The sequence below is a fragment of the Mauremys reevesii genome, linkage group 22 (genome assembly GCF_016161935.1).
Source record: "Mauremys reevesii isolate NIE-2019 linkage group 22, ASM1616193v1, whole genome shotgun sequence".
In the NCBI taxonomy this organism is placed as follows: Eukaryota; Metazoa; Chordata; order Testudines; family Geoemydidae; genus Mauremys; species Mauremys reevesii.
In genome coordinates, this window is record NC_052644.1 from 23,069,751 (window position 1) to 23,091,550 (window position 21,800).

Below are 21,800 nucleotides of genomic sequence, written 5' to 3' on the forward strand. Positions count from 1 at the left end.
CACCAGCAAGATTTGGTAGCTGCATTCTGAGGCCACTCAAAATTCTGTTGTGAGAAGCCTTGCTCTGAGGAAGAGGACTAGAGCCAGGGAGAGAACCCAGGAGTCCTGGCTCCCAGCCTCCCCTGCTCTAACCACTAGACACCACTCCCCCCCACAGAGCCAGGGAGAGAACCCAGGAATCCTGGCTTCCAGCCCCACCTGCTCTAACCATCAGACCCCACTCAGCTCCCAGAGCCAGGGAGAGAACCCAGGAGTCCTAGCTCCCCCTGCTCCAACCACTAGCCCCCACTCCCCTCCCAGAGCCTGGGAGAGAACCCAGGAGTCCGGGCTGCCAGCCTCCGGCCTGCTGGAGCGCTCCAACATTGCTAAGCTGCATTGTGATGCCAGACACACCGTGCTGAGATGTAACCGGGCAGGGGGATGATGGGAGGAGGCAGCGGGATGATGTCACGGGGCTGCCCCGCGCTCCCCCCACAGGACGAGGATGGTGCAGCGCGTCTGGGTGATGACACGGCGCTGGGATGATGTCACAGTGTATCATGATGTAATCACTCAGTACAGTGATGTCACCATATCTCAGCATGACGACACAATGGCGCAGCCCAGCGCTGGTTGATCTCGCAATACAATGGAGTGTGGTGATGTCACAGTGCAATAAGATGACATCACGGCCCAACGTCACGGCTCAGTCACCAGCTGTCACCCCCAGTCCCTGCCCCGTTGGCCGTCGAAACCCTTCTCGCTCTCTGATTGGTGGATGTGCCTCTCGAGATTGGCAGGGTGAGTGTCTAAACCCGCCCCCCGGCTCGCTATGCGCTCTCTGATTGGCTAAAGCTTGTGACAGTCTGGCCCTCCGTTGCGTCTGCACCGCCTCGCTCTCTGATTGGCTGCTACCTGGCACGCCGGGCCACGCCTCCCATGCTTCGCGCCCTGTGATTGGCGGGAGGCGCCGCTGGCCCCGCCCTTTCCCCCGGGTTCGGTTCCGTGCTGCGCGGGGCCGGGATCGAGGCTGCCGGAGGCGCTCAGGGGAGACCCTCGGGCGCGCGCATGGTGAGGGGGGGGGGTCTGAGGCCACGGCGGGGGAGACCCCGCTACTGCCACGTGGGATCGGAGGGGAGACCCCCCCCGCGCCCCATGGAGAGGGGGGAGACCCCCATGGGGAGGAGGGGAGACCCCCCCGCGCCCTATGGGGAGGGGGGGAGTCCCCCATGGGGAGGAGGGGAGACCCCCAGTGGAGGAGGGGAGACCCCTCCAGAGCCCCATGGAGAGGGGGGGAGACCCCCCCGCGCCCCATGGAGAGGGGGGAGACCCCCATGGGGGGGAGGGGAGACCCCCAGTGGAGGAGGGGAGACCCCCCGCGCCCCATGGAGAGGGGGGAGTCCCCCATGGGGGGGAGGGGAGACCCCCAGTGGAGGAGGGGAGACCCCCCCGCGCCCCATGGGGAGGGGGGGAGACCCCTCCAGAGGCCCATGGGGAGGAGGGGAGACCCCTCCAGAGGCCCATGGGGAGGGGGGGAGAGCCCCCCAGGCCCCATGGGGATCAGGGAAAACCCCCATTGTGGGAGGCGGGGAGACCTCCCCTGTAGCTACATAGGGAGATGGAAGCCCCTGAGAAGGAGGAGTGCCCCACCCCGTGCAGACTCATGGGAAGGGGGAGACCCTAAAGGGGAGCAAAGGGGGAGCCACCCCCCACAGATGAGCTGGGTGATGCATCCCTATGTGGCGTTATGTGTTGCTGTTACTGAGCTGCCCTCCCCAGAGGGGAGGCATCTCAACATCCCCCTATGCCTGGCCTGCTCTTGGTTGTGAAAGATCCCCAGGATCTGCAGGGGGAGGGCTCCACTGATGCTGAGATGCAGCCACTTCTGGGGCGGTGCAGCAGAGGAACAGCCGCACACAACAACACACGGGGAGGGCTCGCCCGGCGCTGAGATGCAGCCACCTCTGGGGCAGTGCAGTTGAGGGGGCAGCACCCAGGAGTGCTGTGGTGTTGGAGAGGAAGTGGGGGGGTCTGGGCTCTACCCCGGGAGCAGGGGGGGTTGGTGTTATAAGAGGGGTGCTGCAGGCCCTGCAATGCTAAGCTTGGTGTCATTAAGCTCCCGGTGGGAAGGCGATTAGTGAACAGGGCTATTTCCTGCCGGCTCCTGCCTGGCATCGCTGCTGGGGCATGTGACAGCGATTAGTGATTAATGCTGGTCTGACCGGCTCGGCCCTGCCCTGCCGGCTGCTGGGAGCGGCCCGGGCCGGCTGTGGCTCCGGGCCTGAACAGCGACTTGAGTCCGTCCGGTGTTCTCACCTCCATGGGGGGTGGAGTGGGGTCTAGTGGGTTATGGTGAGGGGGGCTGGGAGCCAGGACCCCTGGGTTCTCTCCCCGGTTCGAGGGGGGAATGGGGTCTAGTGGTTAGAGCGCGGGAGCCAGGCGCCAGGACTCCTGGGTTCTCTCTCCAGCCATGGAGCTTGACTTCCTGTGACTTTGCCGCTGCAGGTGCTGCTTGGCATGCAGAGATGGCAACGGGCGAGCCCGGCTCATCGACGCGGGAAGGGATGGTGCTGCTGCAGGAGCAGGCCGGGCTGTGCCCCACGGATACAGGTGAGTCCCCGCCTGGGGTGCGCTCCCCATACTGGGGACAGGAAGGTGTGGGGTTGCCCCCCATCCTGTGGCCAGGGGCGTTAGTGAGGCTGTGGCCACCGGGGACAACCTCCTGATTGCTCTGCCTGCCCCATTCTGGAAAGGGGCACTGGGGAGATGCTGGAGCCTGGCAGAGAGAGTACCCCTGAATTGGTCACATAGGGGGCAAGGACTTGGGGGTACTCTCCTGGGTTCTCTCCCTGGCTCCGGGAGGGGAGTGGGGTCTAGTGGTTAGAGCGGGGGGGGAGGGGGGGGCTGGGAGCCAGGACTTCTGGGTTCTCTGCCTGGCTCCGGGAGAGGAGTAGGGGCTAGTGGTTAGAGCAGGGGGACTGGGAGCCAGGACTCCTGGGTTCTCTCCCTGGCTCCGGGAAGGGAGTGGGGTCTAGTGGTTAGAGCTGGCGTGCTGGGAGCCAGGACTCCTGGGTTCTCTCCCATCTTGGTGAGTCTCTCCTTTGCCCCCCAGGGGGGGACGAGCCCAGCGCTGGCCCGGAGGAGCAGGAGGAGCTGCTCGCCCCACAGAGCAACGGGCCTGTGAGAGCGGCTGATGGCCAGGGGGACGCCCAGGAGGAGCCAAGCGACAAGGAGCTCTCAGACTCGGCCTCCACCGACAACGCCTTGGAGGACTCGAGCGAGTTTGGGCGGCCCCTGGGGGTGGGGGTCTGCGAGCCGGGGGGCCCCCCGGCCCCGACCACGCACCGCGACGAGGACGTGACGGCCGCCAGCTGGCGGGCCCGCCGGAAGCACGTCTTCGTGCTGAGCGAGGCCGGCAAGCCCATCTACTCTCGCTACGGCAACGAGGAGGCCTTGTCCTCCACCATGGGCGTCATGATGGCGCTGGTGTCCTTTATCCAGAGCGGTGACAACGCCATCCGCTCCATCTACTTGGGTAGGCGGGGACTGGGCTGCAGGGCAGGGGGTGCTCTGCTCTGGCAGTCAGGGCCGGGCGCTGTGGGGGCGCCGTGCTGCAGGGAGCGGGGTGGGGGGCTGGCCAGGGGGCGATCTCCCCTGGCAGTCAGGGCTGGGCACTGGGGGGGTGCCGTGCTGTGGAGTGGGGGGCTCGGCAGGGGGCGCTCTGCCCTGGCTGTCGCTGCTGACCCAAATAATTGAATTCCTTAAAAATCCCGTAACGCTTCCCCTCCAGCAGTCGAGGCGGGAACCCCAGTCCTGGCTGTTGGGGTGCGGGGGGTTTCCATTCCACCGTCCTGATTTCCCCTCACCGCAGGTCCAGTTGGCGGGGCGGAAGCAAGTCACCGGATTATCCAGCTGCTGCGCTCCACCCCAGAGGCGGCTGCCTGTCGGTGCCGGGCAAGCCCGCTGTGGGGTGTGAGGCTGTATGCTTGCTTAGAGGGATTTAGCGGGAGGAGGCGGCTGGGACGCTGGCAGGCCTGTGGCCCTGGGCATGGGGTGCACGAATAGCTCCCAGGGCGGGGAACTGGCTGGCTTAGGGCGCTGGGGAATGGGACACGGGGACTGTCCCCTCTAGGGGGCGCCGGCTCTGATCCGGCCCCAGGGTGGGGAACTGGCTGGCTTAGGGCGCTGGGGAATGGGACATGGGGACTGTCCCCCAGGGTGGGAACTGGCTGGCTTAGGGCGCTGGGGAATGGGACACGGGACTGTCTCCCCAGGGTGGGGAACTGGCTGGCTTAGGGCGTTGGGGAATGGGACATGGGGACTGTCCCCTCTAGGGGGCGCCGGGCTCCGATCCGGCCCCAGGGTGGGGAACTGGCTGGCTTGGGGTCCGGCAGTGGCACTCGGGGGTCCCCAGGAGCAGGGCAATCTCACTGCCTCCATGTCTGCCCCCCCGCCCCAGATGACCAGAAGCTGGTGTTCGTGCAGCAGGGCCCGCTGGTGCTGGTGTCGGTGTCGCGGACGCTGCAGTCGGAGCAGCAGCTGCGCCAGGAGCTGCTCTACGTCTATTACCAGATCCTCAGCATGCTGACCCAGGTGAGCATCACCCGCATCTTCGAGCGCAAGAAGAACTACGACCTGCGGCGCCTGCTGGCCGGCTCCGAGAAGATCCTCGACCGCCTGCTCAACCTGGTGGAGTCGGATCCCGGCTTCCTGCTGGGGGCTGTGCGCTGCCTCCCCCTTCCTGCCTCCCTGCGGGACGCCCTGGGCACCCTGCTGCAGAAGGCCATCACCCCCAACCTGGTCTTCTCCATCCTGGTGGCCCGCAGCCAGCTGGTCACGGCGGTGCAGGAGCGGGCGGTGATCGAGGAGTGCCGGCTGGAGCCCACCGACCTCCACCTGCTGCTCAACCTGATCGGGGCCAGCTCCGCCTTCCAGGCTGGGGAGATCTGGACGCCCATCTGCCTGCCCCGCTTCAACCCTGACGGGTACTTTTACGCCTACATCTCCTACCTGGACGCGGAGTGCACCGTGTGCCTGGTGCTGCTCTCCACCGACAAGGAGTCCTTCTACGCCGTCTCGGACTGCAAGAAGCGGGTGGAGGAGGCCATGCGGACTCAGGGCTCGCTGCAGGTGCTCTCGGGCGGCCTGCAGAGCCCCTCCTACGGCGTGGGGCAGGTCGGGGTGCCCGACTTGCGGCACTTCCTCTACAAGCCACTGGATATCCCGGAGAACTACCGCCAGCTGCCCCAGTTCACCAGGTAACGGGACACGCCGGCCGCCCTCCTGGGGGCAGCAGTGCTTAGCTCTGGCTTTGGCCATTAGGGCTGGTGTGGAGGAGGCTGGGTCGTGTCTGTGGCCTTGAATTCTGATGCTAACGCTAAGCCGTGCTTAGTACCTGCAAGGTACTGGTGGTAGGGGGCACCGGGGAGCAGGGGGTGCTCTCCCTGGCAGTTAGTGCTGGGTGCTCTGCGGTGGGTAGCGGGGTGGAGGGTGCACAGCCCTGGCAGTCAGGGCTGGGCATTGTGGGGCACCGTGCTGTGGGGAGCAGGGCGGGGGGCTGGGCAGGGGGTGCTCTCCCCTGGCAGTCAGGGCCAGGCACTAGGGGGCGCCGTGCTGCAGGCAGCAGGGCAGGTGTCAGTAGAGCTGTCCTCAGTTTGCGGGGAGGCGTTCCGCAGCTGTGCGCTCCACCCCAGAGGCAGCTGCATTTCAGCCCCAGGTGGGCGCTCCCTGCAGGTGCAGCCTGGAGCGCACTTTGCGCTCACTGCAGTGGAGGACGGCTGGGGTGTGCCAGCTGGACAGACAGCCTCTCGGACAGACAGCTGCCCTCCCTCTCCCCCCCCGCGGCTCCGGGACGAGTTAAGCCAGCCTTATGCAATCCCGGCTTTCAATAGGGCACATCATGCGCTTCCCAACAAGGCGGCGTGTGTGTGAGACTGGCTGCTCGTGGGGATCACGGGGGCGGAGATGGCCCAGGGCATGCTGGGAATTCAGGGGCCTCGGCAGTGCCATCACGTGGGGGAATGGTGGGGGTAGCTCAGGGGAGGGGAGCTCTGACATCATGAACCTCCCACTGCCCCCAAAAAAGAGGTGGGTGACACTGTCCGTGTGTTATAAATGGGGAAACTGAGGCACGTTCTTCACTGCTCCAATCCCCAGCCCCCACTCCTCTCCCAGAGCTGGGGATAGAACCCAGGAGTCCTGGCTCCCAGCCCCTGTGCTCTACGCTACTAGACCCCTCTGCTGGGGGACGGGGGGGTTGCAGCTGAGAGCTCGTGCCAGGGTGGGAAGAGTCAGTGTAGGGCATTAACGAACCGCGTTACCCCACACGACCATTCTTCCTGTCAGCTGGGCTTGGCATGGAATCGGGGTCTCTGAACTTCTTGGTCACAGCCTGAAACAGACGTGATTGGCTCACGATACACCACGTTAGTCAGTCACATGGGCTCGTCCGGGCAAGGGTTTCTCCCCCACATCAGAACAGGGGGTCCGCCTGTCCGGAAAGCTCCTCCCCATCCCGGATGAGAACAATGGGCCCGTCTACCCTGCTCCGAGGGGACCGGATAGCTGTCCACCAAATACTGCAATAGGATCGGGATCTCTCATTCTCCCTGCCTTGCAGTGCCAGAACAAAGGCCTGTCACGTGAACCACACGGGGGTCAAAGCCAGCTGTGGGCTTCTACAGGACCCTCGTGTTAGCCAGTGGGACTCCCTGCCACAGGATACTGGGGCTGACAGCCCTGCAGGCCCCAGGAGGATCTGGAAGATCTCAAAGCAAAGGCAGGGTTTTGGCAGGGCCGGCCCGATCCCGGAGGGAGCTGGATTTCGGCAATGGGCAAGCACTAATCATTGGGGGCTGGGAAGCCATTTCCTCTGGGGTTCCTCTGCTAGCCAAGATGCCGCGCTAGATGGGCTCACACTCCAGCTGTTCCTAGGTTTCCCTCTAGTTCAGCGTTCTCCCTGCCCTCCTGGTTCTGCGGGGTGCAGGGTCAAGACACTGGTAGCAGCAGGGAGGGGGTGGTGCCTGGCCTCGGTGTCTAATCCCCCCCTCCTCTGGCATCTCTCGCCCCCGCAGCCCAGAGCTGGAGGGGCCGTACTGCAGCGAGGAGGAGCAACACCGGCTCTTTGACCTCTATCATTACCTGCACAGCCGCATCCACAGCACCTCTCGCCCCCTGCGCCTCATCTACCATGTGGCCGAGAAGGAGACGCTACTCGCCTGGGTAAGGCAGGGCACAGATCAAGGCATCTAGGGGGGCAGGGTCATGGGCCGTCATCTCCCCAGAGGAGTGGCAGGGCCCCTCTTCTTCCCCAAGAGAGGCAGGAGGACCCCCTACTACTCACTCACAGCAGTTGGCTCAGGCTCTCTGCAAACTCAGGCAGCATCACTCACATGTGGGTCAATTTCCCCCAAGTTGGAGTGATGGGCTCAGGCTCTCTGCAGACTCAGGTAGTGTCCCGGTCCCTGCCTTTGTGACACCTGGTTTATGATTTCAAGGTTTTCTTCCCAACTAGGAGGGTGAGACACTTACTCTATTCGTAACAGCAAGCTGAGCCGCTGCTGTGATCACATGACTCTAGCAATCGCCCTTAGGCATGAGCCTAAATTGCCTGGGCCTTCACCTGGCATTGGCTGGGGGCTTGGGAGAGACCACTTCCTGTCTCAGTAATACTCTAGTGTGAGGAGGGTGGGACTTCCTGCTCTGTCCTTTCTATCTTGCACTGGGCTCGTTCCTGCCCTCCTAGCAGGAAGCATAATGGTGTCTGGCGTGGGAAGTGATCAGGGAGCCCTGACCAGTCCCGCCTGGGTAGCTGGGGAGATGGTTCAGGCCGCTCGTTCCCAGAATTCCAGCATCAAGGCCCCACATGCTGCAGAATTCCCAGCATCTGTTCCAGTGACTGGGATATGCACCTTGGTGTGATGTGTCCACTCACATGATGGGCAGCGATGTGCTTGGGTTTTAACCAATATCAGTAGGTTTCAGAGTGAACACACACCCCATTGGAACAGATAGCTCATGCTCATTCTGCTTCTGGCTGTCATGGTGACAGCTCCATATAGGTTTAAAGCTTGTGCTGCCTCCCTCGGGTATAGTGATGAGAAGAAGCTTGGGGAGCGGGTTTGGAGAGGGAGGACAAGAGACAAGACAGTGCCAGGTATTGGAGAGAGGATGGGATTTACCTGTCCTTTTTTCACGTTCTCCTTCTCAGGTCACCAGTAAGTTCGAGCTATACACCTGCTTCAGCCCCCTGGTAACCAAGGCTGGCGCCATCAATGTCCTCACCAAGCTGTTGCGCTGGATCAAGAAGGAGGAGGACCGGCTCTTCATTCGCTACCCCCCAAAGTACTCTACTACGCCCAACCCTGGGAAGGGCACCAAGGGCGGCCGGCCTGATGGTGCGGAGAATGGATTTTTTGCTGGCCTCTAAGCCTGGGCCTGCTTCACCTGAGGCCCCTGTATTTCACTGGTGGTTGGATAACTTGGGGGGAAATCCCTTCTCCTCTTTGAAGGGGAGGTCAGGGAACGCACATGCACCCCCCCACACACACACCAGAGAAACCACACTCTCTAGGAGCTGGATCAGGCTTGGCCCGGCCCCTTCCGAGGTGGGGGCGACGCGTGGTTATCTGCCTGTCTTATTTATTGGCCTACTCGTGTCTCCGAGCCTCTGTTGGGGAAGCCAGAGTGTGGGTTATTGCTTCACTTTGGGCCTTGTGCTCCAGGCTGATGTGGAGGGGGGTGGCGAGCTTACACTCTGGCTTGCGGAGGCCTGTACCGAAGGACTCTACCTGCATGGTGGAGCTGGGGTTGGGTGCAGCTTGTTCCATCTCCTTGACGGAAGCTGTTTGCGGTTCCTTCCCCTGGAGCCTCTGCTTTCCGCCTCCTGGTGTGGATCGGCTGCAGGCCCCTATGAAATGGGCTGTGATTGTGTTTCTCTTTCCTTTGGATGAATTGTGGCGAATTGCACCCTTGGCATTGGAGCCCGACCTGCTTTGAAACCATTTTTCAACATCCTCTGCTCTTTAAAGACCTGGGCCTGGAATGAACTTAGATTTCTCACAGGCGCCCAGAGGTTGGCGGCTCATGTTTGCAATTGATTTAACTGGGCGCTGTGTCTGGAAAGATGTCTATATGTGCGGTGGGAAGGAGATTACTCCCTTGTCCACCCCCCATGCACACGCTCCTTGCGATGCTATAAATTGAAAGTGGGTGTTGGAGATGCCCGCCGTGTTGTGCTCTCCCTCCCTGGGCTGATCGTGTTCGTTAACACCTGCGCCCGTGCACTCTCCCCTGCCTGTATTAATTTAATGTTCCCTTTGGACAGGCAGATCCTTTCACAGGAAGTGTTGAAATGCTCTTTGAAAGCAATGAACTGCCTCCCTCCTTTGCCAGTGTCGTCTGTGCCCTGTGCTACGTTAACTGGGCTGCCCCGTCACTCTTTTTTCAGTCTCCTTGTCCATCCTGGTTGCTAGAAGGAAGGGCTGTTTGCTCCCCTGTGGCCTTAGACCGATCTGCAGTGGGATTGACCCAGAATCCGCTGGGTCTGTTTCTCGCAGGAAGATCATCCCACGCCTCTGGAGAGCCAGCCCCTGCCTGCGTCTCCTTTTAACTTGCGTCTAGCTGCTCCAGTGAGACCTGGCGGGGTTGGGGAAGCAGAAACAGTTTTCACATGCATGACGTGCTGTGCCTAGAACCGTCTTGGCTGGCTGTCAAATGAACCGTCTTGGCTGGCTGGCGTGTTCAACTGAGAATCAAAGTCTTATTAAAAAGTTGTTTTGATGAGGGTACATCTGTCTTACTCGCCGGCCAGCACAAAGGTCCTTGTCAAGGAAAGGGGGAGTTGGGGCTCTCTAAATGCTAGCTGTATTGCCTTGGCCCCCGGGAGCTTCTGTCAGTTGGATGCAGCGGGGAGGTCCAACCTAGATTTTTAACTCTCATCTCTGGAGACGTCAGATCACAGCTGAGCTTGCCGCAAACGTTGTCACGCTACCCCTCTGCCTGAGGCTGGCATTTCCCATCCCTGCAGCATTCTCCTTTTTGGAAAGACGGGATCCCAAATTCACTTTGCCCATCTTTGTCCTCCAGACCCCCCTTCTCTTTCTGCTGTGTTCCACTCAGCCATCAGGCACTCAGCACATCTAATGCTGCCTGGTGGCTTTTTAAATCTCAAATCTAAGTATTATGCCAACTGTCTCACTGCCATGCTCCACCCCAGAAGCAACTGCAGTTCAGCACCTGCTGCAGTACTTTGGGCTCATTCAGCAGGAACAGAGCTATACAAAGCGGAGATGGGTCTGGTGCTAGCATGTTCCACCAGTGAACTATATCTTCTGGGCCCAGCCTCCATTGTTTTAAGTGAGTACAGCTTGGCTGCTGGCAAGGGAGGGATGTGACTTTATGGCAGCGGAGGTCCTGCCAAGCAGTTCCTAGCACATGGTCACTCCATTTATCCCCTAAGGAGTGTGTGAAAGGCAGCAAGCTCAGCTGCTGTTCAAGGGGGAAGGGGAGCAGCGAGGCATGGTAGAAGGGTCATTGCAGAGTGATATTCACAGCTTTTTTGGGGGGGGTTGGCTGTCTGGACCACAGGGTGTGACTTGATAATGCTTCAAGTCTGTGAATGGTGATGTGGTGCAGAGAGCTGCTGTGCAGAACTAAAGCTACCAGCTGCACTCGCTTTGCTCCCAGGCCTCGCAGTTAACCCTGCTGATACAACACTGCAAATAGAAGCTTAGGGACGGCCAGAGTCCAAAATACCGAAGCGAGCCTCTCAGGGGGGGTGTTATTTTAAGATGCAGCCAGCGCTTGCACCCTGCCGCAAGCTATGTGTGTGGGCTCTGCAGCGGGAGCAGGGCCGGCGGAGGAAGGCAGCTGCTGCTCAGAGAGGTGTGGTCCAGCACTTGTCCCAAGGCTCACTGCACCTCGAGTCCACCAGCACGGGTTGGGGGGCTGAAATAAACAATGTCCGGCTGCCTGTAGCTCCACCTCCTGCCCTGGCCTGGCCAGGGAGGTACAGGAGGGGGCTAGGCCCTGGTCCAGATGTTGCTGGCCCTCGCTCATCACCTGCCCATTGTTAGACCGCCCCACCCCTCTACCCAAGCCAAATGCCACCTCTGTGCCATCCCCATGGGGGGAGCCCCCCTGGGTGCTAATCACAGAACTATCCGGCCGGTGCCCTGCCTCCATGGTGGAGCCCAGGGAACCTCTGAAGCTGCCCCCCAGCCCTGCCTGAAGCTGAGACGGGGGATGGATGAAATCCAGTCCCATGCAAATAATAAAGGAGGGACAGGATGAGCCTAGTCTGTGGGCTGGGACAAGGGAGGAGCAGCCCTGGACCCCATGCTCCAGGGTTACTGTACACAGCCCCCTGCTCTAACCACTAGACCTCACTCCCCTCCCAGAGCCAGGGAGAGAACCCAGGAGTCCTGGCTCCCAGCCTCCAGCTCAACCACCAGACCCTGCTCCCCTCCCAGAGCTGGGGAGAGAACCCAGGAGTCCTGGCTCCCAGCCTCCAGCTCAACCACCAGACCCTGCTCCCCTCCCAGAGCTGGGGATAGAACCCAGGAGTCCTGGCTCCCAGGCCGCCCCCCCCCTGCTCTAACCACCAGACCCTGCTCCCCTCCCAGAGCCGGGGAGAGAACCCAGGAGTCCTGGCTCCCAGCCCCCCCTGCTCTAACCACCAGACCCTGCTCCCCTCCCAGAGCTGGGGAGAGAACCCAGGAGTCCTGGCTCCCAGCCTCCTGCTCCCCTCCCAGAGCCTGGGAGAGAACCCAGGCGTCCTGGCTACCAGCCCTGGCCCCTAGTGAGGGGTTAGCCCCTCCCCCTTTCTCCAAGGGGAGGGGGCGGGGCCCTGTGGCAGGTGGTAAACACAGCGCACGAGCCCTGCTAGGGAGGCGGGGCCGCAGCAACCGTTGGAAAACGGCGGGAAAAGAAAGTGCGGGAGGGGCTGGGAAGTTTCAAGGCTCCCCCTCCCTCCTGGTGGGTGGATAGGCGGCTGTGTTAAGGCCCCCTCCTCCCCACATCTCTCTGAGCACATAGGGCCATGGAGGGGAGTAAACAGGGTGAGGGGAAGATGGGGGCAGAGGGGGAACGGCCCCCATGGGGTGAATAAATCATGGCAATCCCACGATGCCCTTCTTTCTCATGCCACCAGTGGGGTGATCCCACAATGCCCTTGCTCACACCGGGGGGGTGGGGGGTGTTGATCCCATAATCCCTTTGTCCCTCACCCCAAGGGGGGGGTGATCCCACAACTCCCCACTCCCTCACACCACCAGTGGAGTGATCCCACAGTGCCCTGCTGCTCCCTCACGCCGTTGCCAAGCGGGTGTGTGATCCCACAGTGCCCTGCTGCTCGCTCACGCTAAGGGGTGTGTGTGATCCCACAGTGCCCTGCTGCTCGCTCACGCTAAGGGGTGTGTGTGATCCCACAGTGCCCTGCTGCTCGCTCATGCTAAGGGGTGTGTGTGATCCCACAGTGCCCTGCTTGCTCACGTCAAGGGGGGGTGAGCCAACAACTCCCCATTCCCCCACGCAACCAGTGGAGTGATCCCACAGTGCCCTGCTGCTCACTCACGGCAAGGGGGGTGATCCCGTAACTCCCCGCTCCCCCAGCGGAGTAATCCCACAATGCCCTGCTCACTCACGCCGGGGGAGGGGGGCGATCCCACAGTGCCCTGCTCGCTTACGCCAAGGAGGGGGGCGATCTCAGTGCCCTGCTTGCTCATGCCATGGGGCAGCGATTCTACAGTGCCCCGCTCCCTCACACCATGGGGCAGCGATGCCACAGTACCCTTGTTGCTCACGCCATGGGGTGGCAATCCCACAATGCCCTTCTCCCTCATGCCGTGGGCCAGATAAATCCATGTCAACCCCACAGTGCCCTTCTCCTGAACGCCATGGGGTGGATAACCCCCGCTAGAAAGCCCAGTTACAAGCTTGAGCTGAATTTTCTGTACAACAAAGCAATTCCTTTTATTTTTTTTTTCTTCTTCCCAGTTCCCAGTGACTTTGCACCCAAGGCAGAGGAGCTGCTATTGCTGGTGAAACAACTGCAGGATGGTATTCAGGAGCTGGGTCTGGTGGTTAGCGCTGGGAGCCAGGCCTCCTGGGTTCTCTCCCCAGCTCTGGGAGGGGAGTGGGATATGCGGCGGGGGAGCCAGGACTCCTGGGTTCGGGGGGAGTGGGGTCTAGTTGTCAGAACTGGAGTCTGTGAAAGGGGGCTCTGGTGTCCTTTTCTAGGCTCTACCAGTGACTCTCTGTGTCACTTCTCTGTGCCTCAGTTTCCCCTCCCCCTTTAAGTGAAGGCAGGAATAACTCCTCTCCTCCCAGGCACGCTCAAAAGAGCCTAGGGTGAAGGACGCGTGTCAGGAACCCAACCAGGCATATCCTTCTCCTTCCCTCTGCAGCAGGGACCCTGGAGCCCCGAATGGATGACCTGGTAGGAAGGATCAGCAGACTGCAGCGAGGTGAGGGGAGCAGAAGACGGGGGGTGGAGCACACTGGGCTGCAGCCCACTCCCCCAGCACCCCTTACTGCCGTGCCCCCCTGCTACTGAGCCCCCCAGTGTCAGCCCCTGTCTACCTGCCCGCAGGGGCTAGATTCTGCTCTCATTCACAGCCCGTTTACATGGGGACACACACTGTACCCCCAGAGCCATGCTGCTGCACCCGCCAGGGGATGCGCTGACCCCAGGAGCAGAGGCCGTTGTCCGGTTTAGCTTCCGCGGCTTTGGAAGCGCAGTGTAAACGAGCCCATGGACTTCAGAGCAGGGACTCTGGATTTCACCCAGTGTGGCTGAAATCAGACTCAGGCCCTTGGTAATGCAGGGATCTATATAATCCATCCATCCTCATGTATACCTATCTTCCTATAGTTCTCTGGGTCCATACTGACCCCTCCCTCCATCCCCATATACACACCCCACTATCCAGCCCCATACTGACCCCTCCCTCCATCCCCGTACACCCCCCACTATCCAACCCCGTACTGACCCCTCCCTCCATCCCCGTACACACACCCCACTATCCAGCCCCATACTGACCCCTCCCTCCATCCCCGTACACACCCCACTATCCAGCCCCATACTGACCCCTCCCTCCATCCCCGTACACACACCCCACTATCCAGCCCCATACTGACCCCTCCTCCATCCCCGCACACACCCCACTATCCAGCCCCATACTGACCCCTCCTCCATCTATCCAACCCACTGACACCTCCCTCCATCCCCCTACACCCACCCCCCTATCCCCCCCCGTACCGACCCCTCCCTCCATCCCCGTACACACACCCCACTATCCAACCCCGTACTGACACCTCCCTCCATCCCCGTTCACCACCCCCACTATCCAACCCCATACTGACCCCTCCCTCCATCCCCGTACACACCCCACTATCCAACCCTGTACTGACCCCTCCCTCCATCCCCGTACACACCCCCCACTAACCATCCATCCCCATACACACCTCTCCATCTATCTATCCATGCATCCCACCTCATCCCTCACACCACTGCTCCAGCCCCTTAGACATGCCCCCTCTCTCTCCCCACACCCTCACCCCTAACCCGTTTGGTCTCTCCGTAGCTAAGCAGAATCTGAGCCAGGAGCTGCATGATGGGCAGGTGCGCAGCGAGGAACTGCAAGCGGAGCTGGAGGAGTGTAAGTCACCCCCAGTTCTGCTCCCCGTGGCTCATGTTGCACCTCAGGCCTTTGGCCCAGATTCTCAAAGGTGCCTAACTCCCCTAGGCACCAAAGACCTTAGAAGATTTGGGCCACGGCATCTTCTGAGCTCTCTGGCAGCAGCCTCCTTTGCAGCGCGGCCTACTTCACTACCCAGGTGCATGCTGGGGGGGGACCCACGCCCTAGTGCCGGTGAGACACATCCCCAAACCCAGAGGACATGAGCCCCCAGCCAGTGTGTTCCCCCCCCCACTCTCTTGCAGTGAACGAGGAGAAGTCGAACCTGGAGGAAATCTGCAGCCAGAAGCAAGGTGAGAACAGGCCTTTAGCGGGCGGGATGGCAGCTCCGGGCTGGACAGCCGAGATAAAGGCACTGACTGCTTTGGTCCCGCGCTTTGAGATCCACTGTTGAGAAGGACTCGAGGAGAGACAGGCGTTACCATTAGCAACGGGATACAACGCGGGATCTGCCCCCCCGAACTCCTTGTGGGCCCCCCTGCCAGTCCCCTCTATTTCAGAGACTTCCTGCCTCTCTGCTCCGTCTCTCCCCTGCCAGGGGTGCTGCGTGCCCCCAGAGGTGTTGTGTGTCCCCTTTGTCCCCTCCCTCATACCAAGTCCCCCGATTCCTCCCGCATCCCAGGGCCCCTGTGTGCCCCCCATTCCTCCTTCCTCTCCCCAGGCTTCCCCGATCTCCCCCGTCCCAGGCCTTGTGTGCCCCCCCATCACACCAGGGTCCCCCGATCTCCCCCCATCCCAGGGCCTCTGTGTGCCCCCCATTCCTCCTCGCTCTCACCAGGCTTCCCCGATCTCCCCCGTCCCAGGCCTTGTGTGTGCCTCCCCCCACCCTTCATCACACCAGGGTCCCCCAATCTTCCCCCATCCCAGGCCTTCTATGTGCCCCACATTCCCCCTCCCTCACACTAGGGTCCCCCAATCTCCCGCCAACCCAGGGCCTCTGTGTGCCCCCCATTCCGCCTCCCTCACACTAGGGTCCCCCAATCTCCCGCCAACCCAGGGCCTCTGTGCTCCCCCCATTCTCCATCCTCTCATACCAGGATCCCCCAGTCTCCCCCTGCCAGAGGCTCTGTGTGCCCCCCCCCCAGGTAAGTGGGACCTGCCCGAGGGCAGGCTGGAGTGAGCACCCCATGGGGAGTGGGGCCCTGGCAGGGATCAGCGTGCGGTGTCTCTCTGGGAGCCGTGTCCCCAGCACTAACACGTGTGTCCCTTCCAGAGCTCCTGCGGACCCTGCAGCTCCGCTGCCAGGAGACAGAGGCCGAGGCCCAGCGGTGAGAGGGGGATAGGGCAGGGCTTGGGGCAGGAGGGAGGGGTGGACAGAGGGAGGGGTGTGTATGGGGATATAGACGGAGACTGAGAGACACAGAGAACCATACAGAGAGAGGACTCCTTGGTTCAGCTCTGGGAGGGGAGTGGGGTCTAGTGGTTAGAGCAGGGGAGGCGAGGGCTGGGAGCCAGGACACCTGCTCATTCCCCCCCCTCATGTCACAGCCTGATCTTGGGCCAGGTGTTTCCGCTTCTCTGCCCATGTGCAGGGGTTGGGTAGATTCACCTGGGGAAGGTGTCTTGGGGTCCCCCGCTGGCGATAGCCTCGTCTGGGAGTCAGGCCGCCGGGGCCCACCGGCTGGGCCGCTCTTGTTCGCCCCGTGCAGGCAGCAGACGCTGTCCCAGGAGCGGAAGCAGAGCATCGAGGAGCTGACTACGAAGATCCAGGAGGAGAAGCTGAAGCAGCGGAAACAGAGGTACCCCCCGCCCCCCTGCAGCGGACTGAATGTGGGACGGGACCCCCAGCTCTGTAAGCGGGAGTCACTACTGCTCCAACCCTCCCGCCCCCGGTGCCCTGGAGATGGCCAAGTGTCGTACACAGCACCCAGCACAACAGGCAGTGAGCCGGAGTGGGCAGTGCATTCTGGGATATCTAGATGCTCCCTTCTCTCCGTGAGATCTACGGCAGCCCGATCCTCAAAGTAAATCCCTTAGCGGGTCTGGGGCGTCCATCCTTGGGGCAGCCCCCCGTGTGCCAGCCAGGCCGACCCACGGGCAAGCGCTCCGAGAGAGGCCAGGGTTGCACACCCCACTTTGCCGACTAGCTGCCTGGCCTAGGTGTGCAATGGTGGCTCCCTGCTGCAGCCTGAGCGTCTGCCTCGGGTTCCACTCCCTGGGCGTGTTCCTGTTCTGTCCGGGAAAGTAACGCCTAGTGATTAACCAGCTGCCAGGCCCCCAGGTGCTCGGCCTGGGCAGTCCCGGCTTTGCCACAGGGCCTTGCTTGCCAGCACCTGCTCAGCAGAGAGAGTAGAGTCACCCTGGGGGGTGAATCAGCCCTTAGCGTCTCTCTCTGTCTCTCTCTCACACACAGCACACGGGTGCACACACACACACACACACACACACACACACAGAGCAGAGCTCGTCCCCTCCAGCGGGGTGCAGCAGGGGGACATACACCCACACACTCACACCTGCGCACTCACACCCACAGAGCAGGGCTCATCCCCTGCAACTGGGATGGGAGTGACATGCACACTCACAGCACACGGCTGAGCCCCTCCAGCAGGGACACACACACACACACACACACAGAGCTCATCCCCTCCAGCAGGGACACACACACACACACACACACACACACACAGAGAGCAGGGCTCATCTCTTCCAGCAGGGGGCGACAGGGACATAAACTACACTGTATGTAACGCACTCTGTGTGTGTCCCTGCTGCCCCCTGCTGGAGGGGATGAGCCCTGCTCTGTGTGTGTGTGTGTGTGTGTGTGTGTGTGTGTGTATCCCTGCTGGAGGGGCTGAGCTGTGTGTGTGTGTGTGTGTTTGTGTGTGTGTATCCCTGCTGCCCCCTGCTGGAGGGGATGAGCCCTGCTGTGTGTGTGGGTGGGGGTGTGTGTTTCTGTTGTGCACAGAACTCCACACTCCTGTACCCCAGTCGCCCTCTCTGCCCCATGGCAGCCCCTCACCCCCTGTTGTTTCCAGGCTGGAATTTGAGCAGCAGCTGGACGAGCTGATGGAGAAGCACAAGAGCCTCCAGGAGGGCCACGTAAGAGCCATCGGGGTCCATCCCCCGTGCTGTTCCTGGGCCAAGTCGGGTGGGGTCCAAGGGAACACCCCCTAGGGACAGCCTGGGAGACACAACCCTACTGGGAGGGGACCTGGGAATGCGTGGCAGGGAGTGGGTTACAGGTTACAGCAGGGAGTCTGACCTGGAGCTGGGATTCCTGGGTTCTCTACCTGGCTTTGAGGGGGGCTGGGAGCCCGGACTCCTGAGTTCTTGCCCCGGCTCTGGGCGGGGAGTGGGATCTGGGGGGGGGTTTGGGAACCAGAACAGGGGTTGAGGACACTCAGTGCTAGCAGCAGCCTTAGGGGAGGGACCTGATATAAGGCCTAGGTGGGAGGGGAACTACTCTTTAGCTGGTACAAGCTGCGTCTCCCCTCGGAGACCAAGCTTCGGCCTGGGATGAGACCCGGCCATGGGCGGTTAGTGTGAGGGAAGCCTGTGGACGCCCCCACCCCACACTTCCTCCTCCCCATGGCTCTGTGGTGAATTCCCTCTGCCTCCTCCTAGAGCATGGAGAAGCTGGCTGCCGAGATCGGCAGCATGGCCGAGAGCAAGGAACGTTTGCTGAGCGAAGGTGATGAATCTCTCTGGGCCTCAGTTCCCAGCTGTAAAACAGGCAGAATAATCCCCACTTCGGTCTGTCTTGTTTATTTGGAGTGCAGACGCTTGGGGGCAGGGACCTTCTCTCAGTCAGGGTCTGGGCAGCGCCTGGCATGACGGGGCCCTGATCTCGGTCAGGGTCTGAGCAGCGCCTGGCATGACGGGGCCCTGATCTCGGTCGGGGTCTGGGCAGCACCTGGCACGACGGGGCCCTGATCTCGGTCGGGATCTGAGCAGCGCCTGGCATGACGGGGCCCTGATCTCAGTCGGGATCTGGGCAGCGCCCGGCACGGTGGGGCCCCGATCTTGGTCTCTGCAGACATGTCTCAGTCCAGGAGCTGGGCCCCATCCGTTCTCACTGAGATCCCAGCACCCGAGTTACGCTGCCCCGTGACGCTGTTTCTGTCATTTGCCCTAGACAAGCTGATCCAAGACAACCTGGCCCAGGTCGAGAAGCAGCTGGGCTCCCTGCCGCAGGCAGAGGCAGCTCCCAGCCAGGAGAGGATGTTCCTGAAGAGCCAGGAGGCCAGCACTGCCCTGTGAGTGCCGAGTGCCACCAGCCTTGTGCCAGCCCCGGGGGAGCAGTACTGCAGCGATACACCGCGAGCAGGACTCCTGGGTCCTATCCCCAGCTGGGGGAGGGGAGCGGGGTCTAGTGGTTAGAGCAGGGGGGCTGGGAGCCAGGACTCCTGGCTTCTATCCCTGCCTTTAGGAGTGAAGGCACCTCAGGTGCTGCCCTGAAACCATCCATCTAGGCCAGTGCGGAGTGTGCCTTGGCACAGCGCTGGCAGAGGTCCGCCAGGAAGAGGGGATGCAGAGAGAGTCGTTCCCGGCACTGCCTGCCTCGCCTGGGGGGTGATTGCTGTCCATCACCGAGGCGTCTGGGCTGTTCACTGCCTTCTGTTGTCCCCAGGCAGCTGTTCCAACAGGAAAACAAGAGAGCGACCGAGTATCTGGAGGCAGCTTCGCGCCGCCACTCAGAACTGCAGCAGAAGTTCAAGAGGTGAGTGCAGCGGGGGCTGGGAGCCAGGACTCCTGGGTTCAATCCTGGCTTTGGGAGGGGAGTGGGGTCTAGTGGTTAGAGCAGGGTGCGGCTGGGAGCCAGGACTCCTGGGTTCAATCCTGGCTTTGGGAGGGGAGTGGGGTCTAGTGGTTAGAGCAGGGTGCGGCTGGGAGCCAGGACTCCTGGGTTCTATCCCAGGTTCTGTGAGCTTGGTGCTGAGGCTGCTGCTTTGCCGTGGGAACAGTCAGTCCAAGGCCCTGACTGGTTTGTCCAGGAAACTCCCCCGGCACATTTGGGGCCTCTTTGCCTGGCCCAGTCCCAGCTTGGTCGAGCTCACTCCAGCTCTCTCCACATTCCCCGTGTCTCCAGTGGCTTATGGGAGTCCTCACTGTCCTGCTTGCTCTGCTGTGCTGGGCAGCGGCTGCGTGCCCCACCAGAGGTGGCTGCATTTCCCTGCTGCCATAGCCCGTGTGACACAGCCCTTCCTCTCTGCGAATGGCCCTGGGGACGGGCCCGGCCAGGCGCTCCCGTTGTTTGATTATAACCAATATTTCTGGTCTCTTTCAGGCTGAGGGCTGAGCTGGAAGCCCAGCAGGTGAGGATGGTAGCGACAAAGGGAAATCTCTGGCACGCAAAGGGGCAGGGCTTGGCTAGATGGTCCACTGGAGTCTGTGGTGCTGGACCCCCGTGGCCAGGACATTGCCACATGGACAGAATACCCCACCTGATATGCAGAGAGAGGGGTGTACGAGGATGCATGGATGGAGGGGTGCATGGGGGAGGGAGGGCTGGCTGGCTGGAGGTGTGCGAGAACTGGTTGGCTGGAGGTGTGTGAGGCCTGACTGGAGGTGTGCAAGGCCTGGCTGGCTGACTGGAGGTGTGCAAGGCCTGGCTGGCTGGAGTTAAGTGTGCAAGGCCTGGCTGGAGGTGTGCAAGGACTGGCTGGCTGGAGGTGTGCAAAGTGGCTGGAGGTGTGCGAGGCCTGGCTGGCTGACTGGACATGTACAAGGCCTGGCTGGCTGGCTGGAGGTGTGCGAGGTGGCTGGAGGTAGGTGTGCAAGGCCTGGCTGGCTGGCTGGAGGTGTGCGAGGCCTGGCTGGAGGTGTGCGAGGTGGCTGGCTGGAGGTAGGTGTGCGAGGCCTGGCTGGAGGTGTGCGAGGTGGCTGGAGGTAGGTGTGCGAGGCCTGGCTGGCTGGCTGGAGGTGTGTGAGGCCTGGCTGGAGGTGTACGAGGCCTGGCTGGCTGGCTGGAGGTGTGCGAAGTGGCTGGAGGTAGGTGTGCGAGGTGGCTGGAGGTAGGTGTGTGAGGCCTGGCTGGCTGGCTGGAGGTGTGCAAGGCCTGGCTGGCTGGAGTTAAGTGTGCAAGGCCTGGCTGGAGGTGTGCAAGGACTGGCTGGCTGGAGGTGTGCAAAGTGGCTGGAGGTGTGCGAGGCCTGGCTGGCTGACTGGACATGTACAAGGCCTGGCTGGCTGGCTGGAGGTGTGCGAGGTGGCTGGAGGTAGGTGTGCAAGGCCTGGCTGGCTGGCTGGAGGTGTGCGAGGCCTGGCTGGAGGTGTGCGAGGTGGCTGGCTGGAGGTAGGTGTGCGAGGCCTGGCTGGAGGTGTGCGAGGTGGCTGGAGGTAGGTGTGCGAGGCCTGGCTGGCTGGCTGGAGGTGTGAGGCCTGGCTGGAGTGTCACGAGGTGGCCTGGCTGGCTGGCTGGAGAGGTGGCTGGAGGTAGGTGTGTGAGGCCTGGCTGGCTGGCTGGAGGTGTGCGAGGCCTGGCTGGGGGTTTGTGAGGTGGCTGGAGGTAGGTGTGCAAGGCCTGGCTGGCTGGCTGGAGGTGTGCGAGGCCTGGCTGGAGGTGTGCGAGGCCTGCCTGGCTGGCTGGAGGTGTGCGAAGTGGCTGGAGGTAGGTGTGCGAGGCCTGGCTGGCTGGCGGCTTTCCTGGCTCTGGTTCCTGCTGGTGCCCGAGGTCCCCGGGAGGCCCAGCAGTCGCTCGTCCCCCTTTGGGTGTCCCAATCTGCCTGCCAGCCAGGGGAGTGAGCGGCCCCTGGGGCTGGGACCCACGGCCCTTCCCTAAATGCCCAGCAGCGCAGTGGGGCCAGGCTTGGGGCCAGGCCTAGGGTGGGGCGATCGCACTTGGGTGGGATCTGAGGCCTAGCGCCAGCGTCTGAGCGTTCTCACCCAGCCGTGTCCCACCGTCCCGGCTAGGGGGGCAGGCCGACCCTTCCACATCTCCCCCCATAACCCCCGCCCTGTGCTCTGCCCCACCGCAGGGCTCCAGGGGTGACTCGGCCAGCATGGAAACAGATGCCTAATACCCCCCTCCCCAGCGAGAGCTTGAATGGCGCCCCCCCGAGGATCAGCCTGGGGTTAAGTCACCTCTGGATGTATCGGGCTCCTTGTTATGAATAAAAACATCCTTCCCTCCACCCCCTGCTGGCCTCTGCCCGGTTATTGGACTCGGGGCGGGAGCCG

General features: G+C 62.1%; 2 protein-coding genes across 4 annotated transcripts; both read left to right on the forward strand.

Moving 5' to 3' along the window:
• Positions 1–929: 929 nt before the first annotated feature.
• On the forward strand, positions 930–11,027 carry LOC120388522 (vacuolar fusion protein MON1 homolog B-like). Its single transcript, XM_039510388.1, has 6 exons — positions 930–1,050; positions 2,485–2,589; positions 3,092–3,514; positions 4,439–5,237; positions 7,053–7,200; positions 8,189–11,027. The coding sequence occupies exons 2-6, from the start codon at positions 2,505–2,507 to the stop codon at positions 8,405–8,407; spliced, it is 1,674 nt and encodes a 557-aa protein (XP_039366322.1). The 5' UTR covers positions 930–1,050; positions 2,485–2,504; the 3' UTR covers positions 8,408–11,027.
• An 872-nt stretch (positions 11,028–11,899) lies between these two features.
• On the forward strand, positions 11,900–21,755 carry LOC120388551 (synaptonemal complex central element protein 1-like). Of its 3 annotated transcripts, none has more exons than XM_039510456.1 (13): positions 11,904–12,038; positions 12,976–13,038; positions 13,386–13,445; positions 14,565–14,639; positions 14,924–14,971; positions 15,892–15,946; positions 16,328–16,417; positions 17,657–17,720; positions 18,246–18,312; positions 18,757–18,877; positions 19,256–19,341; positions 19,909–19,936; positions 21,599–21,712. In XM_039510456.1, exons 1-12 carry the CDS (start codon positions 12,020–12,022, stop codon positions 19,911–19,913), a joined length of 753 nt encoding a protein of 250 aa, XP_039366390.1. In that variant the 5' UTR covers positions 11,904–12,019; the 3' UTR covers positions 19,914–19,936; positions 21,599–21,712. The 3 variants fall into 3 exon arrangements, with proteins under 3 accessions (XP_039366391.1, XP_039366390.1, XP_039366389.1); XM_039510455.1 differs by having other exon boundaries at positions 11,908–12,038; positions 19,252–19,341; positions 21,599–21,755; XM_039510457.1 differs by lacking the exons at positions 17,657–17,720; positions 18,246–18,312 and having other exon boundaries at positions 11,900–12,038; positions 21,599–21,755.
• The last annotated feature ends 45 nt before the right edge of the window (positions 21,756–21,800 follow it).

Bases quoted from the DNA above. Each gene is read 5' to 3' on its own strand.
- LOC120388522 (XM_039510388.1), top strand. From the start codon at position 2,505: ATGGCAACGGGCGAGCCCGGCTCATCGACGCGGGAAGGGATGGTGCTG. The intron at 3,515-4,438 runs GTAGGCGGGGAC...CCCCCGCCCCAG, and splicing joins CATCCGCTCCATCTACTTGG to ATGACCAGAAGCTGGTGTTC. The intron at 5,238-7,052 runs GTAACGGGACAC...TCGCCCCCGCAG, and splicing joins CAGCTGCCCCAGTTCACCAG to CCCAGAGCTGGAGGGGCCGT.
- LOC120388551 (XM_039510455.1), top strand. The intron at 14,640-14,923 runs GTAAGTCACCCC...ACTCTCTTGCAG, and splicing joins GCAAGCGGAGCTGGAGGAGT to TGAACGAGGAGAAGTCGAAC. The intron at 15,947-16,327 runs GTGAGAGGGGGA...CGCCCCGTGCAG, and splicing joins ACAGAGGCCGAGGCCCAGCG to GCAGCAGACGCTGTCCCAGG.